Raw genomic sequence first — 22,437 nt, 5'->3', positions numbered from 1 at the left:
TGAATTAAGATATACCTTTAGTAGAGATGGAAGAAGTATTAGGGGCACTGCCTGACTGAATCTAGAATACTGCATTGTATATCCTCTGTTCAAAACAGAATAAGCAGAGAGGAGCTGATATTCTCTCTGATATCCTGTCATACAAAAGAAAATTGGAATAATTTACTCAATGGAGCAAAATGTAAGTTGAGACAATTGAGTTATGGTAACAACAGAAAAAAGTGCTATGGTGGTACAAAAGACTAGTAGTTGTGCTGGACATTAATAAGTTTGGTTGCAAAATGTAGATTTAACGTGTAAGGTTTTGGGACAGCTTCACATTATGAGCAAGAATCTAACAGGCAGGGCTATGCCACCTTTTATTAGTGTACACCAGTGCTGGGGAAGATAAATACTGTATGAGCAGTTGGGTTATTTGTACAGTGACCAGTTTCCACAGGTAAGCGCAGGAGTAAAGCAAGAACTTTTGGTTCATCTTTGGAGAGGGTTGGCTCCAGCTGGTACTTTCATAGGTGAGATGCAGACTCCTGTTTGGTTCACCAAAACTACTTGAGCTAATGCCAGTACAAGAAATAAGAGTGTGATTGCCTAGGAGCTACTACAACACAATTCATGTGGATCTTGGTTAAGATTTAGGGTGTAGAATTTCTTGAGTTTTGCAGTGTTTTACATGGCTGTCTCACAGAGGTATTTATTAATTGTAGAGATAATACGGCTTTTTTATTCAAAGTATGTAATCAGTGTTTTAGTCTAAGGAAATATAATGATATAAACCATATAAACTCAAGATATCTGATTTTGAAAGTTTCCATTTTATTGTTTTTTAGATGACAATGAAGAGTGTAATGATGGTTTAATTTTTTTAAGCATTCATTACAACACCTGTCCAAAGTTGAGCTTTTTTTTGTTGAGCCCTTTAAAAAGGAGACTCCTAAATAGAGATTTTCGTGATTTTAAACTGGCTAAAGCTGATTTTTAAGCTTGCTGCCTTTGTGTGTGTGAGTATGCTTGCATATAAACCTTGTTCTCTGGGGTTTTTTTTGAGAGAACAGTTTACTGAGATCTTCCTGGAATGTAGCAGGTGGTGTGTTAACTGGTTTGAGGCTACCATTTCTCTGTTTCACTCATGGCTGATTAGAGTTCCTGTTTTAAATCACGTTTTCAGATGGGTGCTATACGTATTGCAAACTGCAACCTCCACAACCAGTCTGTTGGAGCAGGTGTAAGTGCTGCTGTTCAAGACTTTCAACTGAGACAATATGTTGAGCAGGTGAACAATTGCAGAACTGGTCTTCAGCCGATATTAAGAAGGGCATACTGGCTGGAAGCTGGCTCTGTCAACTTGGGGCTCATCACTGCTGACATCGCTTTGGCTGCAGATCATCCTACTAAACATGAAGTACAGAGACATTTCTTAGAAACACATGATAACCGAACTAAGAGGTAAGAGAAGATGATCAGGGAGAGGCGGGAATCAAATTTGTCTTTTGTTCTGAGGCTGCACTGAAATACGAGTCCTAGGAGTCCTTAAAGAGTCCTTAAAGAGTCCTAAAAGAGTGCTTAAAGAGTCCTAAGCAAGCTGGTGAGCAGCTGTGAACAAGATGCCTGGTGTGACTATGATTTATGTGTCTCCCCAAAGAGCAGTTGCCTCTGGCATAAGTAACATTACACCAGTTTGGAGTGTGTTTGCAGTGCTTGCCTCTGTGGAGAGAAAGCATGTGTTATGGCAGGTGAACATAATCTCTGCCTGAGCATGGTTGCCTGAGAACTGCATATACATTTGTAATTTGCTCCTTTGTGAAGCTGATGCTTCATTTTGTGTCTGACATCTGTGTTTCAGATACAAATCTTACTCATTTCATGATAGGTGAAATAGGAGTTCACGTAGAAGAGAGGCATATCTTTTAATCTTGTTGTCACAGAATTTAAACGTACTAAGGGTGACACGGTCATGTTTTTGTTTTCTGTTCTTCTGCGTTTGTACAGATTGTGGTTTTTGTGGCCCGATGATAATTTGAGGAACAAGAGAAGCAAGAACAAGTGTGGCTGTCTTGGTGGTTGTCGATTCTTTGGTGGCACGTTAACAGGACTAGATTTTTTCAAACTTGAGGAACTGACACCTTCAAGCAGCTCTGCTTTCTCAAGTACAAGTGCAGAATCTGATATGTTTTATGGACAGTCTTTACTGCAGCCAGGAGAATGGATAATTACGAAGGAGATTCCTAAAATTTTAGATGGTGAGAATGCATCGTACTGTAATTTTACTTGATTTTGCCTAGAAGCTATTTTCTTAACTGCACATTAGTGTTTACAGTCTTTCCAATTCTGGTTAATGAGTAGTACATATGCTCTTGTGCAAGAGCTCATGTAGTGGCATGGGCCTTTCTAGGAGCAGAGTCACTTTCATATATGGAACTTTTATATTAATGTGTGATTGCTTTCTGAGTAAGAAGTTTTTAACTTGCATCTGTTCTACTTACATAGAAAGCAGTCTACCAAGACAATCTGATGTTTTGCTGATATTATTTTATTCAGTTTTGTTAGTACAACATGTTAGAATGTGTATGCATTTCAAAACTAGGGCTTTTATTTAACACAGATTTTTATTTCAGTGGGCAGGGAAGAGACCATTGCAGTTGTGTTGCCATATGTTCAGTTTTTCTGTGTCTGATCCTAGGTAAAGCAAATGGTGTGAAAAGAAAAGATTGGGATTACAGATCTATGGGTATAGAAACAGAAAGAAAAGTGCAACATCTGAGCCTACAAGTACCACTGCGCTCCCATAGCTCCTCATCATCTTCAGAGGAAACAAGCAGTTCTAGTGCTGCGCTCCCCTTGCTTGCAGGTGAGAAGGACAGCCCATCATCAACTACTGAGGATCATTTGGGACAGAAGGAGTTCTTGTCTGGTGCAAAAAGGGACGATGGTCATGGAAGGTTAGTACTCTTTGTCTAGGTGGAAGTATAATTTGACTCTTGAACATGTTATGACAGAAAAAACCCTTACATTCAGCAATTTATAAAGTGTTGGTCACTTTCTAATGGTACTACTGAAATGCATTTCCTAGTTTGAATACAAATTTAAATCCCTAATGGGGCTGGTTACCTGGTCTGGGTAGAAAATTCAGTATGTGAGACAACAGTACTTGCCATTAATGTTCATTTTTACTTCCTCTATACGTAGAAAAGTGGACTAACAAGTGGCAGAACTTAGTCTGTAATCAGCATTAATGAAATAATTGCTCTGTTAATAGAAAGTCGTGGAATCATTGGAGCGTTTGACAGCTGCTATAATGCCAACAAGTGAATCAATAAGAAAATAAGCAAATGAACCTTTAATTTTTGTTTCTAGTGTTGCTGTTGAGGGTGCAGGGGGCAGCCCTGCATCCCCTGGCACCCAGGAAAAGCCTGTGGGTCAGTCTCCCCTGAGGTCTCCACTCAAACGGCAAGCGTCCGTGTGCTCCACACGGCTTGGGAGCACCAAAAGCCTCACGGCAGCCTTCTATGGAGACAAACAGCCTGTTCCAGTTGGTGTGCAGTTCAGCAGCGATGTGTCTCGCAGTGATGAGAATGTCTTGGACTCCCCAAAGCAAAGGAGGAGCTTTGGTTCTTTTCCATATACTCCATCTGCAGATTCAAATTCATTTCATCAGTATCGCTCAATGGATTCCAGTATGTCAATGGCTGATAGTGAAGCTTATTTTTCTGCAGCAGAAGAGTTTGAGCCAATAAGTAGTGATGAAGGTCCAGGTACCTATCCAGGGAGGAAGAAGAGAAAAAAGCAAGCTCAGAAAACTGAATATAGTAGAGGGTCTATTTATCACAGTGTGGAAGGGCCCTTAACAAGCACAGTCCATGGAGAAATTAGTCAAGATGTTAAAACATTGCCAATTAAGACTCATCCTTCACAGGCTTCATTTGTTTCGGCTCTGGGAGGAGAAGATGAGCATGTTGAGAATATATATGTCATGGAATCTGAGAAGACTGTGGAGCGTGAGCAAATAACTTCCCAGCAGCCTGTAATGGCATGTTACCAAAATTACCTTACACAGTATCAGGTGATCAACTGGTCAGTAAAGCATCCAACTAATAAAAGAACTTCAAAATCCTCATTACATCGCCCTTTAGACCTTGATACGCCAACAAGTGAAGAAAGTTCATCCTCTTTTGAGCAGCTTTCTGTCCCGACTTTTAAGGTATGGAAGGTGGAGGAAAAAGGAGTAGAGAAAGGAATAAGAATCTGAAACAACCATTTAAAACTGCTTAGCACACCAGATGTATAAATAAAGCCATGAGAAGTTTGGAACTTCTTTTCTTTTAGTTAAGGAATACCTTGGATTTCTAACTTCATATCATGGGGCTATGTGGCTGGGAAGTTGTGGAACAGAAAAGATGGAGTTAGAATTCTGTGGATATGTTTCTGAATTATCATTATTGCCCTTAAAAATACTGCCTGTTGAGTGATATGCAGCTGAAGGTTTAAAATTTGTGTTACACACAACTTCAGTAGCAGTACACTTAATACCAATAAGTATAATCTAGGCAGGAAATGCTTTATTTCAAAATAAAATTGAAGCTCAAATTAAAAAAAAAATTTTGTAAATGTTTGTACTTCTCATTTTTTGTTTTCCTCATGTGATGTGAGCATACATGCTTAAGGAAGCTGAAATGAAAAATAATGGAAATTATATAATACATGAAAAATATATACATGAAATATGTATAATATGTGAAAAAAAAACATGAAAAATTATATAATGCATGAAAAATAATGGAAATTAGGTAAAAATGGGTGTCTAAGCTCTGGACTTTATCTGTTGCTACTTTGCAGCAAAAGCTTTGATTTCATGCAAATCTTTCATAGGTTAGTATTTGAAGTTGTTCGGGTCTTTTTAAAGCAACTTGTCACTATCTCTGTAAAAACTTCATAACCTAATCTCTCAGATAATTTTAAAAAATAAACCCAGGAATTTCTGTATACAGTGTTGTAGCATCTGCATATGAGAGATTCTTTTTAGAAAAAAAATGTAAGGAGAATCTTTATTTGAAGATTCCTTAGGTATTTTTTTATTTTCTTTGCACTTCTAGATTGTTAAACAGGGTCTCACAGCCAGTTCATTACTGGACAGAGGCATGCAGCTTACAGGATCAACAACAAAGTAAGTTGAATACTGTATAATATTGTTAGTGTATTTTTTAAGAGTAGGATTTTTCTGATACTCTTGGTAAATAATTTGGCTCTTGTTAGCCCTTTCAAAATTTGATTTGTAGCAGTAGTTTTCTGTACAGATCTATCTTAGAACAGTGTTCTGTTATGAAATGTTTGAGTTTAGTCAGAAAAAAATTACACTGAGGAAGCATTAGATGATTTCACTTGTACTGTGTTCAAGCTTATGATTTGCAACTTAATTTAAATTAATTTGGGAGATGCTTATGGCAAGTGTCCATTGCATTGGCAGAAGCTGAACTTGAATCTAGGGAAAGGCCTTTCCCTGGAATTATATTTGTGTGCTTCCTAAGCACTGTGGTAGAAGAAACCTGCCATTATATGCATTTTAATGAAAACTAAAATGATGCCAGGACTCTTCTGTATTTCTTTTACAAACCTAGATTATTAATATGTATTTGACTTGTTTAGTACACCGTATACTCCTTTGGAAAAGAAGTCAGCAGAAAATACAGATGATGAAACAATAACGGAAGAATGGACTTTGGATCACCCTGTCTTCCAGACACGGACAACAGCAATAGTAGAAGTAAAAGGAACTGTAGATGTAGTTCTGACTCCTCTTGTAGCTGAGGCACTGGATAGGTAATTAATTTTACTACTGCAGTGTTAATTATGCTAAAAATCATACAGAATCAAAGCTGGCTTGTTCAGCAAAGGTTTAGGTAAAAGGACTGAATAATGTGACTGATGGTACAGTAGGGCTCAAGAATGTAATTCTGTATTTCCCATGAAGAAGCTAAATAACATTATGCTGACCTGTGAAGTGCCCTTCATGGCTGTCAGTGCTTATTTTTTTCTCTGTAGTGTTAATTTAAGCATTATTGATGATTCTGTTATGTGAAACTGGATCTTTAAATGGTCTGTTGTGGGCTTGTTTTCTGTCTTAGGTATATAGAAGCAATGGTGCATTGTGCTAGCACTAGACACCCAGCAGCAATCGTTGATGATCTGCACTGCAAAGTTCTTCGAGATGCTGTGCAGAACAGCAAGACAAGCTTCTCAGAAAATGTAAGTAAGGGAACAAGAAAAATGCACAAACATTTGCAGGAATATTGCTTTCTATATTTTAGGTAAAGAAAGCTTTAATTGAATTCGGTGATTTGAGATGTAGGGAAATGCTATATTAATTTGGAGTACATATTTATTTTTATTTTGTGCCTACTGTACGTGCATTTTGGTCATACATTCTGTTCTTAGAAATTACTACAACTGATGTTCCTTATGTATTATATCCATATCAGCAGTACATCATTTCTTATTTTACAGTAGCTGGGGAGATAGTTTGAACTTTCCTCTACCTCATACAAAGTTGTGAAAGTGCATGTGTTTTTTCTGCAGTTTATCAGATAGCTTAAAAAATTAATTTAGCTTGAAAATAATTGTATGGTAGCATCTACAGAATTAAGAGTTCCGTCTAAGTTAATGACCATATCTGTATTTTATGATTTATTACACTTCACAATTATTTACATAATTATTTACTTCAAAATAAGTTGTTCTATATAATTTATATATGTAGGACTTAAAATTTTAGCTGAAATCTGGTCATTAGATAGGTTATTGCAGAATGGCATTGCTGCCCTTATAGATCTAGACCTCTATCATAAGTGCTACAGTCCTTTTTCTAGAAATCATGGTATTGTGCTTTAAATGATGTTGAAATCTCTTGCTGTTTCAGTACTAATAAACTATCATATTACTCTTCAGCTTAGGAGCTCTGAGTTTCAGTAAGAATAAATAAGGTTGGTTTGTTGTTTTTTTGTTTTTTTTTTTTTTTTCCCCTCTGCAAGTTTTCTTCAAAGCAGGATATTAGAGGAACAAAAATAGATACTACCACTACTGGAACAACAAACCACGGACCAGCACAGACAAATCTCTCACTTAAGCAAGATAATGTGACAATTAAAGGTCTTCAGGCCAATGTTACTGTACCAAAGGTAACAAGTTTTTGTTTATGTATTAGTAGACATGTGCCTCCCAAATTACCCTTATTTTGCATTATTAGTTCCCCAAAAGCTTAAGTGGAGCAATGTATTTGTGCTAGAGAACTAATGTTTTGAAAAGGATCGGCTGTTTTGGAGCTGCTCAATTTTATTATGGTAGGTGTGCAAGTTAAATACCAACTGCTATAGGGGTAACTGACTGCCATGTCTTTAAATTGTGTTTTTACATCTTCTAGGTGGGATGGGTTTACCTTTTATTTTTTCATTTTATTGAGAAGTATAAGACAAGATTGTATCAGAAATTAGTGATGTATGCTTAATATAACATGTTTTTCTAAATTACTTTACTCTTTGGGGGAATTTTGCGTATAGGTGAACCTGTGTTTACTACAAGCATCTGTTGATGAATCCCCAGGAGTTTCTTCTAGCAAAACTGTGACTCATGTTTCATTAGTAGCTTTGTGTTTTGACAGAATTGCTACACAAGTTCGTATGAATAGGTAAGAATACTACATGTTACTGTCATGGCTCACTCTTCTTAAGTTAGAAGACTTACAGTGATGCTGATTTTTTTCAGTTTGGAAGAGTATTTGAAAAAGTTGTCATGTCTTGGTTAAGCAATAAAATGTGTCATCTTTGTTTTATAAATTAGCATCTAACTAGTTCCTTTAAGAAGTGGAGAAACCCTTGCGGAATAATTTTGGAGCTTTAGTTTTAACTCTTTTCTTACCTAATCTTATGCAGGATAAAATCAGTTTTTCCAATATTTTTCCACTGTAGCATATGTATCTTCTGTTTTACAAAGTATTCTTTTTAACACTGCTGGGCCAATGTCACTTAAAATTTTAAAAATAATAAAATGAGATATGTCTAGCTGAGATTCGCTTTATTGTTGTGGTTGGTTTTCTACCCTATACTCAAAGGGGTATAGTTGAGGAGACTTCAAGCAGTGCAGAAACTGGGAGGAATTCTGTCGCATTTGATCGTTACATCCAAACCAGTAAAATGCAGCCTCAGTCTTCTGGCTCACTGAGATCCAATGCTGGAGCAGAGAAAGGAAAAGAAATTGCTGCAAAATTGAACATCCATCGTGTTCATGGGCAACTTAGAGGCCTTGACACAACAGGTAAGCCTTTTTTTGTTTAAATTGTGGAAATGTCATTTTCCTAGAAGCAAGTGCTTATAGTTGACTTTGATCTTGTTTGGTTGTGGGTTTTTTTATCAACTCTGATATAAAGGCACTTGAATGTGGAGATTTTACATATATTCTGATAAGTGTGGGATGGTTGTTCCGAATTATTTTCTGCTCTTCTGCTAAAGTGCTAAATTTAAATGTAGGCAGAGTGAAAACCTATCAAGAATAACTTCTAAGCAGTTGATGTGTGCATTGTAAATATTGACATGCACTGGTAAATTTAAGTCCTGGGCTCCCTTCCTCCCGGTTAATCTCTCTTCAGCTACCATTTTTTGTCACCTGATGCTAGGCATGAATTACACTTCTTTGCTTTCTTACTGCTTACTAACAATCTCAAGATAGGTATAATGTGCCTGTTGTGCTGGAATTTCAGCATGACAAGCTGTAGTTTTTTGACTAATTATGGCTATAAAACTAAAATAAGACCTAGCCAATTGTCTTTCTTCTTGTTTGTATTAAGGAAATTTCTTTCAAGAGGCCATGAATTAAAGTCAGCTGCTATAACTCCTGATCCTGTATAAGCTAACTTGGAAAAGATGGCCAAAAGTAGAGGCAGTTCTTGTTAAAATGAATGCAATTTTCATGGAATGTATACCAGTTAGTGCCCTGTTTTACTCTGGCATGTAAAGATTCGGAATGTTTAGGACATGAGGAGGTGTTCTGTGAAGCAAGTATTATTAACACACAAGAAACCAATAAACAAAACAACAAACAAAAAAACCCCACCACTGTGCAAAGATGTGAGCAGATGAATTTGGAGGAAAACAAAAGTGGTAAGAGAACGTGAAAATGGTTAACTCTATTTTCACTGAGTTATAGGTAGAATCTTAGTGGCACTGTCTTTTGTTAGATATGCTGCAGGCATTCAAGAAGGCTAAGTAATTTTTTAATTCTGACCAAGAAAACTCCTCATCTTCTATTTAAAATGTTTGAGAATTTGTTTCTAGGGTTCTTAGCATTTCACATATACTTCAGAAGTGATTGCAGTTATAAGTTGGGGTCAGAGAGTGAGGATTGGAAGTGGTATAAATTGATTCAGTGTAGTTGTTTTCCTCAGACATTTGACATTTAGCTCTGTGTGTGAGTTAATAGGCGATAGGTATAAAATGATTTTAAAAGTTTATTCAGAAATGTCCCTAGAAGAAAGGATTTCTAAGTTACATCCTAACATCAAAGCAATCAAGGTAGCATAGTACCCTCTTGGATCTTAGACAGTGAAGAAGAGAAGGAATTTAAAACTGCTTGAGTCTGTATCATCTTCGGAATCAGTGAGACCTAGTGCTTTACATCCGTCCAACACAGACATAGACATTCTTCCAACCAAGAAGCAGTCTTTGAATTAAAATTAGAATGTAATTTCTAGATATTCTTCAAGTATGCTGTATTAAGTACCAAATGTGTTTCTGCTAAAACATATTGTCCAAGAGCATTGTCAGCATTGCTGCCATATTTTGCTATTAAGCCTTAGGTATTTAGTAGTAATGTTTTAGGTTGGGGGTTTTTTGGTAGTTTCAGGCCAATTACTAGTTACAGATAAAATCTGAAGATCTTGTTGTCCTGGGTTGAGCAGCAGCAGTCATTCTTCTCCTTCTTAGGAGCTAGTACAGTGCTGTGTTTTGATCTTTTGGCCTTGGAACAGTGCTGATAACACCGATGTTTTCAGTTGCTGCTCGAATGTTTGGTCTGGCCAAGGACTTTCTGAGCCTCATGCTCTGCCAGGGAGGAGGGGAGGCCGGGAGGGAGCAGAGACAGGACACCTGACCCAAACTAACCAGAGAGGTATTCCATACCACAGCATGTCATGCCCAGGATGTAACTTGGAATGACCCGGAAGGGTTGGGACTGCAGGGTTGGAGAAGGTATCGGTCGGTGCTTGGCTGGGGGGAGTGGGGCGAGTTACTGGTTGGCTGGTGTTGAGGTGTTGTATTCTTTCCTCTTGTTATTTCCTTTAGCATTATTATTATTGGTGGTAGCAGTAGTGATTTGTGTTATACCTTAGTTACTAAACTGTTCTTATCTCAACCCGTGGGAGTTGCATTCTTTTTGATTCTCCTCTCCGTCCCTCCAGAAGCAGGGGGAGGGCAAGAAGGGGGGGAGTGAGTAAAAGAGGTTTGTGGTTGGGTTTAAACCACGACACTTGTTTATACACATGCCTTTGGAATCATTACTCTAGAAAAAGACAAAGAAAGCAGATGGGTTAGGATTAGGTATGTCTCGAAGCTTTAACTTTGTGTTATTTGGTCCTTGTTTTTTCTGAACTTAAAAATTTCTCTGCCTGTATTAATATACCAGGAGCAAGGTGGTTCTTCCTCTTCCTCTGCTTTTTTTTTTTTTTCTGATTTCTCTGCCTGTATTAATATACCAGGAGCAAGGTGGTTCTTCCTCTTCCTCTGCTTTTTTTTTTTTTCTGCCCATGTTTCAGTTTTAGTTTTTTTTCTTTCTTGCCTTTTTTTCCTCCTTTCATTTTTCAGTATTGAGGAATACTAAAGGGACAACACTCCCAAAACATTGTAAGCTTCAGAGAGGTATTTAAAGATGTAAAGTATTTTTCATTTTCTAACAAAGTGATAAATGTGTTTGTTGTCACAGATATTGGAACTTGTGCAATAACAGCAATTCCTTTTGGGAAATCAAAAGTTCTTTTTACTTTGGAAGAACTGGATGAGTTTGCTTTTGTGGATGAAACAGATCAACAAGCTGTTCCAGATGTAACTCGAATTGGGCCTAGTCAAGAGAAGTGGGGTTGGATAATGTTCGAGTGTGGAATTGAAAATTTAACTATAAAAGGTAAAGCTTATATAGGCTTTATATTATTTTTTAATGAAACTAACAATTCTGTTGTTAGCTCTTTTAAATTAGCAATTTGATTAGAAATTGCTGAACGTGGGTAACACTAAATAGTACACATCTATTGTAAATATCACGTAGTAGATTGTACAGTAAAGGACTTTTTTAGACATCAAACCTACTATAATAATGAATGAAATAATTCCATGTAAACTGGTGTCAGCAGTTTCTGAACTGAAAGCGAGGGTAGTGAAATGAAAGTGAAGGTAGAACGCGATACTTTCACTGATCGCTTAAATCATGAGCTTTCAATCGTACCCACAGTAAGGGTATGATTTAGGTGCTTTTTGAGGGGAAAGCTAGCTTCAAAAAGAAAGAAAAAGAAAACAATATATATATATTTTCTGTCATCCAAGATGCTCTTTCCATGAATAGTGTTTAAAAATAGTCTTAATGTGTGTACTCTTCATCTACTTTGAACAAGCTATGAAAAGCTCTACAACTAGATGATTGTCAAAAAATTGTAGTGATAAATTGTTATGTAGAATGGTAATGCATCTTGTTTAGCCAAAATCATATATATTTCTCCTCTTCAGTGCAGATCTTTTCCATGGGACATAACTTATAGATGTTCATGCTCAGCAAACGCTTACAGTCTTAGTATGGGTGCTTTTACAGGAGGAAGACAGTCTGGAGCAGTATTTTATAATACATTTGGAGTCATGGGTAAATCAAGAGATACAGAAAGAGGTGGATTGCTTGCATCGAATAACTCTTCAGATTCTCCAACTGGTAGTGGTTATAATACTGATGTGTCTGATGACAACCTTCCTTGTGATAGAAGAAGTCCCTCTTCAGATATTAATGGAAATTCAGTTTCAGATGAGCAGGTATGTACCTACTGTGTTGAAATGATTGGTCTTGGGTTGGGCTTTTTGTGTGTGTGTGTGTTTTTTTTTGGGGGGGGGGTGTTTTTTTTTGTGGTTAACATCCTTAATAAAAAATCTGACAATTTAACTTGTTCCAACTGTATTCATGCTGTCTACTCGCACACTAAACTGTCAGATTCTGCAGGTCTCTTGGTATTATCTTGGGAGAATTGGTGGACAGCATTAGTTCGTTGTTTTGTGGGGTTTTTTTTTTTCCTAACTACATGTGAAACTATTTCTGATGAGCAGTGCACAGTATGGTATGTCAGTGTCACGCAGTATAATCACTTTGGAAAACAATTTCTCTTTTGACTTTGTGTTTCCTTTTTCAAGGATGAAGGGGTTGAATCTGATGATCTAAAAAAAGATATACCCTTGATGCCTCCTCCCCCAGATTCTTGCAGCATGAAGTTAACAATCAAAGAAATTTGGTTTAGTTTTGCAGCCCCTACCAATGTGCGCTCTCCAGCCCATGTATTTTCAAGGTATAATTTTACCTGATTTAAAAGAAAGTGAGGATTCTGCTTTGTTAAATTGCACCTGTGTTTGGTAGATTCTGAATGTAACTGCAGTAATTTTTGTCACTTTTCTGGAAATGAAAATTTTGTGTTTTACATATATCACAGTAAGTCTTGCTTCAATTTTTCATTGTTGTCATTTATGTGGAAGTGTTGCTAGATATTTTTTATGCATGATTAAAAGAAGAAAAAGAATTAAAAAACCCCACAACAAAACATAACAAAAAACCCCAACAATGAAAATTAGAAAGAGGAAAGTCTTCCAGTGAGACTGAAATGTTTGAAGGAGAAAGGCAGGGGAGGGTGGTTGTTTTGGGTAAGAGAAATGCTAAAGAAGAGAACCACTCAGTTCTTTTGGTATTCAACCTGATGCTTAACCCATGATCTTACTTCCGTTGCACTACAATGTTGAAAGTAAATGTTTTGAAGATAGTTTTTTCATCCTGTGTTTATAGAATAAGCCAAATATTCCTATCTGTCAGTAGTTTAATCTCAGTATAGAGCTATAAATTAGAAAATGCTCCTTGTGGTTTTGCTAATATTCTTGCCACAACCCTTTAGCAAAAGTACTGCATGACCTATTGTGTAACAGTTAGTGTGGGATTTAGTCAGTGATTTCAAATCAGAAATTTGAAATTCAGTCAGAATTTCAAACTGTTTGATTTCAGTAGGTAATACAAATGGGAAAAGGAGGGAGTAGCAGCAGCAAGAGTGGATGGAGTCATGAGCGTGTGAGCGAGTAAAACAAAACCTGCCTTAGGTACTTTTTTGCAAGTTGTCATTTTCTGGGGAAAAAGTCTGTAGCATTGTTCTGTTGCATTCCACCTTTCTCAATGTCATTCATAATAGCATTAGAAAATCTTGCTAATTGCTGCTGCTAAATGTGAATACCCAATTCTTTTAATTTTTCTCAATAGGCAGCTGAACCTCCTGAGTACTGCAACACCTGCAGTTGGTGCTTGGCTTGTTCCTATTGATCAAGTGAAATCCTCATTAAATAAACTAGAAACAGAAGGAACCCTGCGAATCTGTGCTGTTATGGGGTGCATTATGACAGAAGCGTTAGAGGTAAAATGACATTTATAAAGTCAATAGGCAGAGCAGTGTATTATGTAGTATATATATATTAAAGGTTATGGATATTTTCACCAGCAAACTTATAGAATCTATTATGAGCCCTTATTTCCAGAAGTGGTCACAAGAACTTGCTACCTGTGATCTTTGTACACAACCTAAATTTTGGTGAGGAAGTCTTGTGCTTCTGTGCAGGAGTGTACCTCCAAGTAAAATAACTGGAGTTTGTGCCTTTTGAAAAGGAAGAGTAAGAAATAATGGCTGTAGTAGCTGGTATATTTTATGAAATATGAAGGTATGTTGAATTATTCAGGATATCTTTCAGGAGAAATTGTGAATTTTGTGCTCCTGCTCTGTATGGAATCATTGTGTTTTGGACCCACTTGTTAGAGGAAGGGAGGACTAGCACAGTGAGGGTGAAATATAGCAAGAAACACAAAATAGACAAATTTTCTGTTGAAAACCAGGATTGGTAGAACTTTCATGACAAATTGGGTCAAAGTGATTTGCTAATGACCTTTTCGTGTGTAAGCAGTGTTCTGCTGTTCGTTTACTTGGCACCATCTAGTGGGAAGGTTTTGAGGTGCTACTCGTTGCTGAGATTATGTCTTGTGCTGTAGGATTGACAAATGTAGTGTTAGGATTAATTTTCTGCTGTACTGAAAAGTCATCCTTTACAGCAGTCTCTTACTGCTACTTTCCTTCCTATATCTTTTCCCAGACTTTTCCTAGCATTAAACAACATTAGAAAAGTCCCTAGTTTTTCTGTAACTGGGAGTGAATAGTTTTTTAAAATCTCAGCTTGCTGTGCATGTATATTTTATTAGTCCAGAAGCAAGTTTGCGAAGTCTGCAGTTTGAATGCAGCCTTCTGTTTTATTACTTTGTATACGTAAGTATCAAGTATGATTTTTCACATACACTTTTTAAAATAAGGTGGGTATCTGTAAGACGAATCTTTGTTGTGGAAGTTCAAAAGGGGTTAGAAGTTTGTGGTACTATAGAGGAAACCGTGTTGGTCATGAGTGTGTTTTGTTTGCAAGCATGTTCACATGTGAAAAATTGTTATATTTTAATCTAGAATAAAAGTGTGCACTTTCCTCTGAGGAGCAAGTACAACAGGCTTACTAAAGTGGCTCGTTTCTTGCAAGAAAATCCTTCTTGTTTACTGTGTAATATATTGCACCATTATCTTCATCAAGCAAATTACTCTGTTATTGAGGATGCCACCATGGTGAGTTACCCTGTAAAAATGCAAATAACTCAGTGGGTTAGTTTCAAATGTACCAATTTTAATGTCTCAAAGTAGGTAACAGATTAAGGAGAGTTAACAAACAAGAAAATATAACACAAACTCGTGTATAGCCTTAAATTGATGAGTAGATACTGCTTCTCTCATTTAATTTTCTGTCAGATCTGCTGGTTTTGTTGTGGTCTGTGTATGTGCAAAACTTTTTATCAAGTGATTTTATTAGTAAATACATGAGGAATCATAAACCTAAAAGGCATGTCCTTAAAATTGTTAATGTCATTTTAATCAGATTTTATTTTCCTTAAAGATAGCAGTAAAGCAGTAAAAATTTCCATCTGTAATTTTAAACTTAAATAAATCTCAAATAAGGCAAGCAAGTTGTTAGCTTATTCCAAATCCTATCCTCAAAATTACTTTTCATGTCTTAGAAATACTTAAATAATGCAGACAGTTTAAGAAAAGAGCTAAAGTTGTAAAAACTTTAAGGCTTAAGTATCTAATCTTTTTCTTGTTCCTTTGGAATGTGAATGTCTGTTTTGTAGGGGTAAAGAACTGTTTGAACAAATGTATTTGGCATAAGGAGGAGTGTTTCTTCCTGATTTTGTGTCATTTTCATAATCCAATTCCACAGCTGTCAGATTTAAACAATGTATTTTTCAATATATTCAGCTGAGAGCCCAGTGATCAGAAATAGCAGTTTGTGGCAAAAATAGCCCTGTGTGATTCAAAGCTTTTTTCTTTAGTATAATTCAGTGATGCAGTCAAAACAATCCCTATTTTTGCCTCGCATTTATGTTTTTAAAATACTGCTTCCAACAATGGGGAAAAAAACTCATCTTACTAATTTCAGTTCTGTTTCTACAGGCAATCTAGTGCTGTTGTGAATTTTAGGCCGTAGTTCAAAGCGTAATAATTACTTAAGTACTTTTTGTTTCATATTTAATAAACCTATTTCCTGTTGTTTACTTTGGCCCCTTTGGGCTAGATCCTCAAGTCATGCAGATGAATGTATTTAGGGTGTTCAGTGAAGCTATAATTTTTACCACTTAGCTCTAAGACTTCTTGTATCTGTCATATGCCTCTCGAGCACAAAGATTTAAGGGAGTTCTGACACCCCCCTTCTCCCTCCTGCCCCCACTTCCCGCTCCCCCTGTTTTACTTTAAAATGCTGTGATACGCATTTGTTGTTTTGTTTGTTCGTTTTTGAAGAGTGATGGTCTTCCTGCCTTAGTAACCTTAAAGAAAGGTCTAGTTGCCTTAGCAAGGCAGTGGATGAAGTTCATTGTGGTGACCCCAGCCTTTAAAGGAGTTAGCTTACATAGACCGACTCAGCCAGTAAAATTGCAGATGAATGCCTGCCATGACCATGAGGATGGACTTGGATTAGACAATGGAGGGGGTCTTCAGAGTGACACAAGTGCTGATGGAGCGGAGTTTGAATTTGATGCAGGTATTTTTGTGTTCATCTGTCTCCATAAAAATTAATAGTGTCAACTAGTTCTTGTTAGAGCATTTCTATCTTCTTATTTTTAATGCTTGAATACATTATAGTCTTCTTTTTTAGAATCATTAAGCTTCTTTTTTTAGAATTGTCTTCGTTTTGAAGCTGCTATTACAATTATTGTATTATAATAATTATTATTAGTTTGGGGAAAACCAAAAGAGAACACTTGTCTTTCATCATATGCTTTGTCTTGCTCTTTACTGCACAAAACACATCAACTTAATTATTTGCTACCTGGGAATTAGGATTCTGTTGTGACCTTTTGATGTTAGGTAGGAAGTGTAACATGAAATTCTACGAACTCTCCTAGGAATAGCTTCAAACCTACCTTTTATTTGTTCTTTGCCAGGTAGTAGTTATCTTAAGCAGGTGGCTTAAAAAGAGCCACAAAGTTTCACACACAAAGATGTTTGTGTGTGAAACTTCTATGTAATCATACAGTATGATGGACATTTTTTTTCTGCTGTCTCTAAAATATTTGCTTTGCTTGAGCAGACTATTAGACTATTAGAACTAGTGAAAAATTTTAATTTCCCTCCCCCATGTATTCTATTTTGCGCCAAAAATGTTGCAAGTGGCAGTTTTGCTTCCTTGTATACATGTACCTATAGATGGAATTCATGCAAATGTAAGCATGTTAATTCAAAAAATGGTCAGCCATTCCAGAGTCAGCAAAATAAAGTGAAATTTGTCAGTTTGCTTTTGGATTTGTAGCACAGAGAAACAATTGTATGATATTGGAAGGACAATATATTTTAAACAAAAATTAATTTTAAACAATTTTAAATGAAATCCAGTAGTCCCATATCTGAGGTCTTTTTATTAGTCTTAAAATTCCCTAGAAGCTGTGTGTAGGTGTGTGTCAGAATTTGGAAGTTCATGACTGCTTGTAAATAAATGTACCTAATAATCTTGATTCCCCCTGTATATGCAAGTGAGAAAAATTGTTCGCTTGGTTCCAGCTACTGTCAGTGAGCATACAATGCTCTTGGAAGGAACAGCTAATCGCCCTCCACCTGCTGGTGGCTCTTCTGGGCCTGTAACTGGTGCTGATATCATGAGGAAATTATCCAAGACTCATACTCACAGTGATTCTGTTCTGAAAATAAAGGTAAGTTCCTAGTGCCATGCACAAGGCAGAAGTGGTTTGTAGCTGGCCTGTTTAGAAGCAGTTCTGCTTCTTCAGTCCTTACTGCTCACTCCTGGTTGTCTTGCATGGTTTGTAGGCACAGATGCTTTGCTTAAAAACACATTTGTCTCTTATTCAATTTTGAGGGCAGAGAACCTGTGTCATAGTTTTAAACCTTAGGCAGACCAGGAGCCTTCCACTTGATGTCAGAAATACCCAGCTTCTATTCTTGCCCTTCCCCAGAGGTTACGCTCACCGTTATACAAGGGCTGGAAAAGATTTGGTCTTCAGGTGAAGACCAAATACAAATGAGGCTTATATTCAGTGGTATGCACTGTTCCTTCTGCAGACTTTCTTTAGGTGAATTCTACGCATCTGCAGTTCCTTTTTTTTTTTTTTTTTTTACTTGCTAGGCTTTTAAAACTGTTTTTATTCATAAAATTATTTTAATACTTGAGAATTCAATAGCACTTTTATGCACAGTACTTGTATGGTGTATAACCTGTACCAAATACACTGCTACTTGTCTGAAAGTTTGCAGGAAATGAGAATTTTGTAGGTATTGTGTTCTCATATTCAGACCAAATGGTGCTTCCTATTTGCTATTTACACAGTGCTTCACTCGTTTCTTTGTTTTCTTCACAAGGGTATACATCCATATCATTCCCTAAGCTACACTAGTGGAGACACAGCTACAGATTCACCAGTGCATGTTGGCCGTTCTGGAGTGGCAGTGAAAGAAAGCCCAAGAAAAGAAAGTCTGCTCAGCTATCTTACTGGGAGTTTTCCTAGCCTGCATAATCTGTTGGAAGGGACTCCTCAAAGAAGTACAACTGCAGTCAAAAGTAGTTCTTTAACAAGAACAGGTAGGATGCAGCTTCAGTAAGCTAAAGGGAGGGGAAAGAAGGATTGGTTTTATTTTAATGATTTAGAAAAGTTATTATATTTTCACTGCAAGTTATCATTTCTGTTTAACATTTCACCTCCCCGCTCTCTCCCCGCAAATAAGAATCATGGGCTTTAATAGCAGTTCCTAGATATTGCTATATCATACCATTTCCTGTAAACAAACAGCGAGTGCATCAGATTGGGAAAATAAATTAAAACTAACAAAGTAAATAAAATATTTTCCTTTTACTTAGCCTTACTAATTTTAGAGTATAATACATAATTATTTAAATGAGTCTTCTTGAATGAATAAGGAAATGATCTTTCTGTATTTGGCTTTTTTTCTTGGCCTTGTAAGTAGCTCAGAAACCGGACAGAAACTAATGTTACAATAACTTCATTTTTGTATAATGATTTGCATATTTTTAGTGATGGTCTTTTGAACAAATATGTTTTGTAGAAGTTTGAAATACACATACTGAAATTTTAATGTTCTGTGTTATTGTTCAGAATGCATTATCATAATTTATAAAAAGAAAGCAAGATAAGTTTGATACTGCATTCATTTTGTTTAAAACTTCTCTCCTTTGCTGTCAGGGAATGAAGTTTTATTCAGAAAAAAATGTACTTTAGTTTCTTAATGACTCCTTTCCTCTAATTACTGGTAGAGATGAGCAAATGCACTTGTAGTGCAACATTCATTAGTGTCATAGTATAACATCTGTGGTGCAGTACCTGTAGTGCTAGTTGACACATAATTTACTGGAATAAACTTTGAGGATTAGACTTTACTTGTATAGTAAATAGGCATCGGTAAAATTATTGCTGCATTCCTGGTTTTTGCTGATTTTGATACAACAAATGCTAAAGCTTCTGATTTATCTGTATAGGAAATACTGTGGCCACAGACATGTTATCTGAACATCCTTTGCTGTCTGAACCATCTTCTGTGAGTTTCTATAACTGGATGTCAAATGCTGTGGGCAACAGAGGAAGTGTAGTACAGGAAAGTCCAGCCACAAAATCTGGACACAATAGTCTTCCAACAGGTATTGCTAATTACAGCTGGATGGATTTAAGAGATGATTTTGGGTTGGCTGTTCTGTGTTTACCACATTCTTTCTAAAAGTAATTGAGCAAGGGACTTAAATTTAACAGACATGAATACTACTTACGGGAATTCTCAGCAAACCAGAAAATAAACAAATGCGATTTAAACAAAATTGTTTTCATTTCCCTCACCTTGCCTCCAAAAATGTAGCTTTTTCTTATCTTTGGAACTGTAGATGTAGGTTCCAAAACCATGTGTAGCTGCCTACAGCTAAACCATAAAATCATCCTCAGTTGCAGAGTTGCTTGGATCTTGTTATTTTTAATCTAATTTGCATGTGCTGGTTTTGTAATAAAGATTTTATAGGTTGGAATCCTTGCTCTTTCTCAGTTCTGCTTTGAGACTAAACATAAATCTCTATTTTGAGTATATAGTTCTTCAGGGATGGGAAGTCATCAGTTGGTGTAAGGGAAGGGGGAAAAGGAAATAGACAACTGAAAGTCGTAAATGTATTAAAGAAGCAAATACATAATGATTTATTGTGGCTTGCTTATTATTTTTGTAAGCCTGGCATCACTCATAATCCTGAAAGGTGTATATCTTGATTTTCACTAACACTGAATTTGAATGTTTCTTCTACTAACAGTCTTTCAACAGTAATATATTAATCGCAGGCAACAACAAGTTGTTTTAATTTGTTTTTAATATTGAACAAATGATCCTACAAAATATCTTTGTGTTGTACATACTGTTTAACTGGTGTGGCTTCTCTGTAAATTGGAATGTGTTTCTCTGAAAAAAAGAATCACAGGGTAAAAGTATAGCTTTCAAATTTTTATTCCCCCAACCCTTCCCCCCAGCTATACTTTTTTCTACTGAAACTGTAACAGTTGTTTGCAAGCTCATGTTCCTGTGATTAAGACTTAGTCATTGTAACTCGGACACAGATCTATCCAAATCAGTTTTCTGTGAAAGTGTGCAGTCATGGTGCTTTGATTAAGTACTGTAAGCTTGAGTTTTGGAGAACCAGGATTAATTTATACTGACATAGCAACTCCGTCTCACAATGGTTGATTAAGTCCTGTCCAGCCTAAAGATGCAGGAGATTGAGCATTGCCTTTGTGCTGCAAGTCTGATTGTTTGTGAGTAGAACAACTGCAGGGAAGTGGCTGTGCATAGTAATTTTTATGAAGACCATATTTGACTAGAGACTAATCTATAGACATCTAATTAGTGGATCTTGCATTGGGACTATTAAAACCCAGGAGCTTATAGCACACTGAAAGCCAAAAGAAAGTATCTGCAACTGTAGCTAATCTTTCTTTTGATTGATGGTGTAGGCTACTCAATTTATAGACTATTTCAGTTTAAACAGGAGTTAAGTACCCTGTAGAATACAGTACAGGCAAAAGACCTTGGAAAGGAGGGCAAAAAGAAGAAAATATTTTTGTGCTGTCCAGATATGAGTTGTGATATCTCTGTTACCGGTTTCAGCAATATCAGACTGTTTCTTTACACTGAATGCTAATTTTGTGAGGTTATAGACCTGACTAGGGCTGACTTTTTATGTGTATGGCATATATTTCTGTATAACTAATCTTGGTGAATTAATAGAGTTGGTGCTGTTAAAATTTGCTGTGGTGTTAGTGTTCCATGAGTATTAATTTTTCAGGTGTGGCACCCAACCTTCCTACCATACCCTCTGCTTCAGACTTCAACACAGTTTTGTCTAGTGACCAGAACACCGTGGATGGCACACACTCACAGCACAGCACCAGTCAGGATGACATTGCAGGTGTAGAAGAGGGGAATCAGGGTTTTCCTGCTGTGCAGCTAGCAGATGCACAGGTAAGTGTGGTTTGCTGGTGTATTTTGGAGTTCTGCAGAGAAAAAATATCACTTAGGAAAAAAAAAAAAGAGGTCTTACAATGATGAAAATGTTATCCTGGTTTTGTACACATTTCCTATGCATTCCTATGCAAAAATGAAAAGCTCAGGAAACCTCCGACGTGTCCTATAACAAACGTTATGAATGGTGATTAATAGGGTATTTTTTTATAACTCCAAAGAACCTATTAGAGTACTTATGAGAATTTACCTAGTTCTCCAAAGTACATTCACTGAGAGAAATATGCAGGAGCTCCCATAGCTAAGCATTCAATGCTAGCTTGCTGTGTAGTCAGTCTTCTTACTCAGAAAGTCCATAAAGCTTCCCTTTATCACCTTACTTTCTGTTTTACAGCACTACCCATAAAACTTAAACATGTTCTATATTATGTAGCTGACATTGTAAATATTGTAGATCAACAAATGATGGAGTGATACTATAGGAATAATCTGGGCAATAAGGAGTAAATCAGTGGGTTTTGTTTTGTAGGTTGTTTTCAAACCTCTTCTGAGTTACACAGGAATTCAGTCTCAGGATGCAGTGCCACTCTGCTATAGAATGTACTTTGGAGAGTACCTTTCCTTCTCAGGAACTTTGGACTGCCTAAGAGCAGATATTGTTGATTCAGATACAGCAAAGGAAAGAAAAAGCAAGCGAGCTCGAAGGTATGTTGTGAGATATTTGAAAATATGTATATTGGTTAAAGAACAGAAAACAGGTTTTTCATGTGGAGTTACAGAATTCCAAAGCACTTCCATAGGATAAGGAGCAGCCTTTATTCTTTTAAACCTACCAGTTTTGTTTTCCTGTTAGAATATTTAAATTTTTTTTTTTTTAATCTTTTTACAGAAAGGTTTGGAAATTTTAAGTGTTTGCATCCTGGCTGCTTTTGAAAATTGGAGTTTGGGGAAGGGAGAGCTGGTGGGAATAATTTTAGGGGACATTTGAGAGGCTCTTAAATGCTCTTTTGTAATTAATTCTGTAAATGAGGTTGTTAATTTCAGTGTAAATGCTAAGTCTTTCCCTCACCAATTTTGAGTAAAGCTTTCGG

The 22,437-nt window shown here is 36.5% G+C and overlaps 1 protein-coding gene across 13 annotated transcripts in view; it reads left to right on the top strand.

Moving 5' to 3' along the window:
- BLTP1 (bridge-like lipid transfer protein family member 1) overlaps positions 1-22,437 on the top strand; it is a 114,419-nt gene that overhangs the window by 47,772 nt on the left and 44,210 nt on the right. For 11 of the 13 annotated variants that reach the window (XM_065684624.1, XM_065684577.1, XM_065684607.1 and 8 more), the window contains exons 25-45: positions 1,166-1,443; positions 1,987-2,237; positions 2,678-2,936; positions 3,352-4,195; positions 5,088-5,158; positions 5,638-5,811; positions 6,117-6,237; positions 7,020-7,166; positions 7,545-7,672; positions 8,096-8,298; positions 10,957-11,154; positions 11,833-12,044; positions 12,417-12,568; positions 13,519-13,669; positions 14,756-14,908; positions 16,136-16,376; positions 17,393-17,541; positions 18,206-18,425; positions 19,338-19,496; positions 21,171-21,346; positions 21,876-22,051. In XM_065684624.1, the coding sequence (XP_065540696.1) occupies positions 1,166-1,443; positions 1,987-2,237; positions 2,678-2,936; positions 3,352-4,195; positions 5,088-5,158; positions 5,638-5,811; positions 6,117-6,237; positions 7,020-7,166; positions 7,545-7,672; positions 8,096-8,298; positions 10,957-11,154; positions 11,833-12,044; positions 12,417-12,568; positions 13,519-13,669; positions 14,756-14,908; positions 16,136-16,376; positions 17,393-17,541; positions 18,206-18,425; positions 19,338-19,496; positions 21,171-21,346; positions 21,876-22,051 (4,463 nt within the window). The remainder of the gene's footprint in view (positions 1-1,165; positions 1,444-1,986; positions 2,238-2,677; positions 2,937-3,351; positions 4,196-5,087; positions 5,159-5,637; positions 5,812-6,116; positions 6,238-7,019; positions 7,167-7,544; positions 7,673-8,095; positions 8,299-10,956; positions 11,155-11,832; positions 12,045-12,416; positions 12,569-13,518; positions 13,670-14,755; positions 14,909-16,135; positions 16,377-17,392; positions 17,542-18,205; positions 18,426-19,337; positions 19,497-21,170; positions 21,347-21,875; positions 22,052-22,437) is intronic. The other 2 variants (XM_065684599.1, XM_065684645.1) reach the window with 2 other exon arrangements.

This window comes from Lathamus discolor, chromosome 1, assembly GCF_037157495.1.
Source record: "Lathamus discolor isolate bLatDis1 chromosome 1, bLatDis1.hap1, whole genome shotgun sequence".
Classification (NCBI taxonomy): Eukaryota; Metazoa; Chordata; class Aves; order Psittaciformes; family Psittacidae; genus Lathamus; species Lathamus discolor.
The sequence above is the reverse complement of the archived record's forward strand: the minus strand, read 5'-3'. Positions and strand labels throughout refer to the sequence as shown.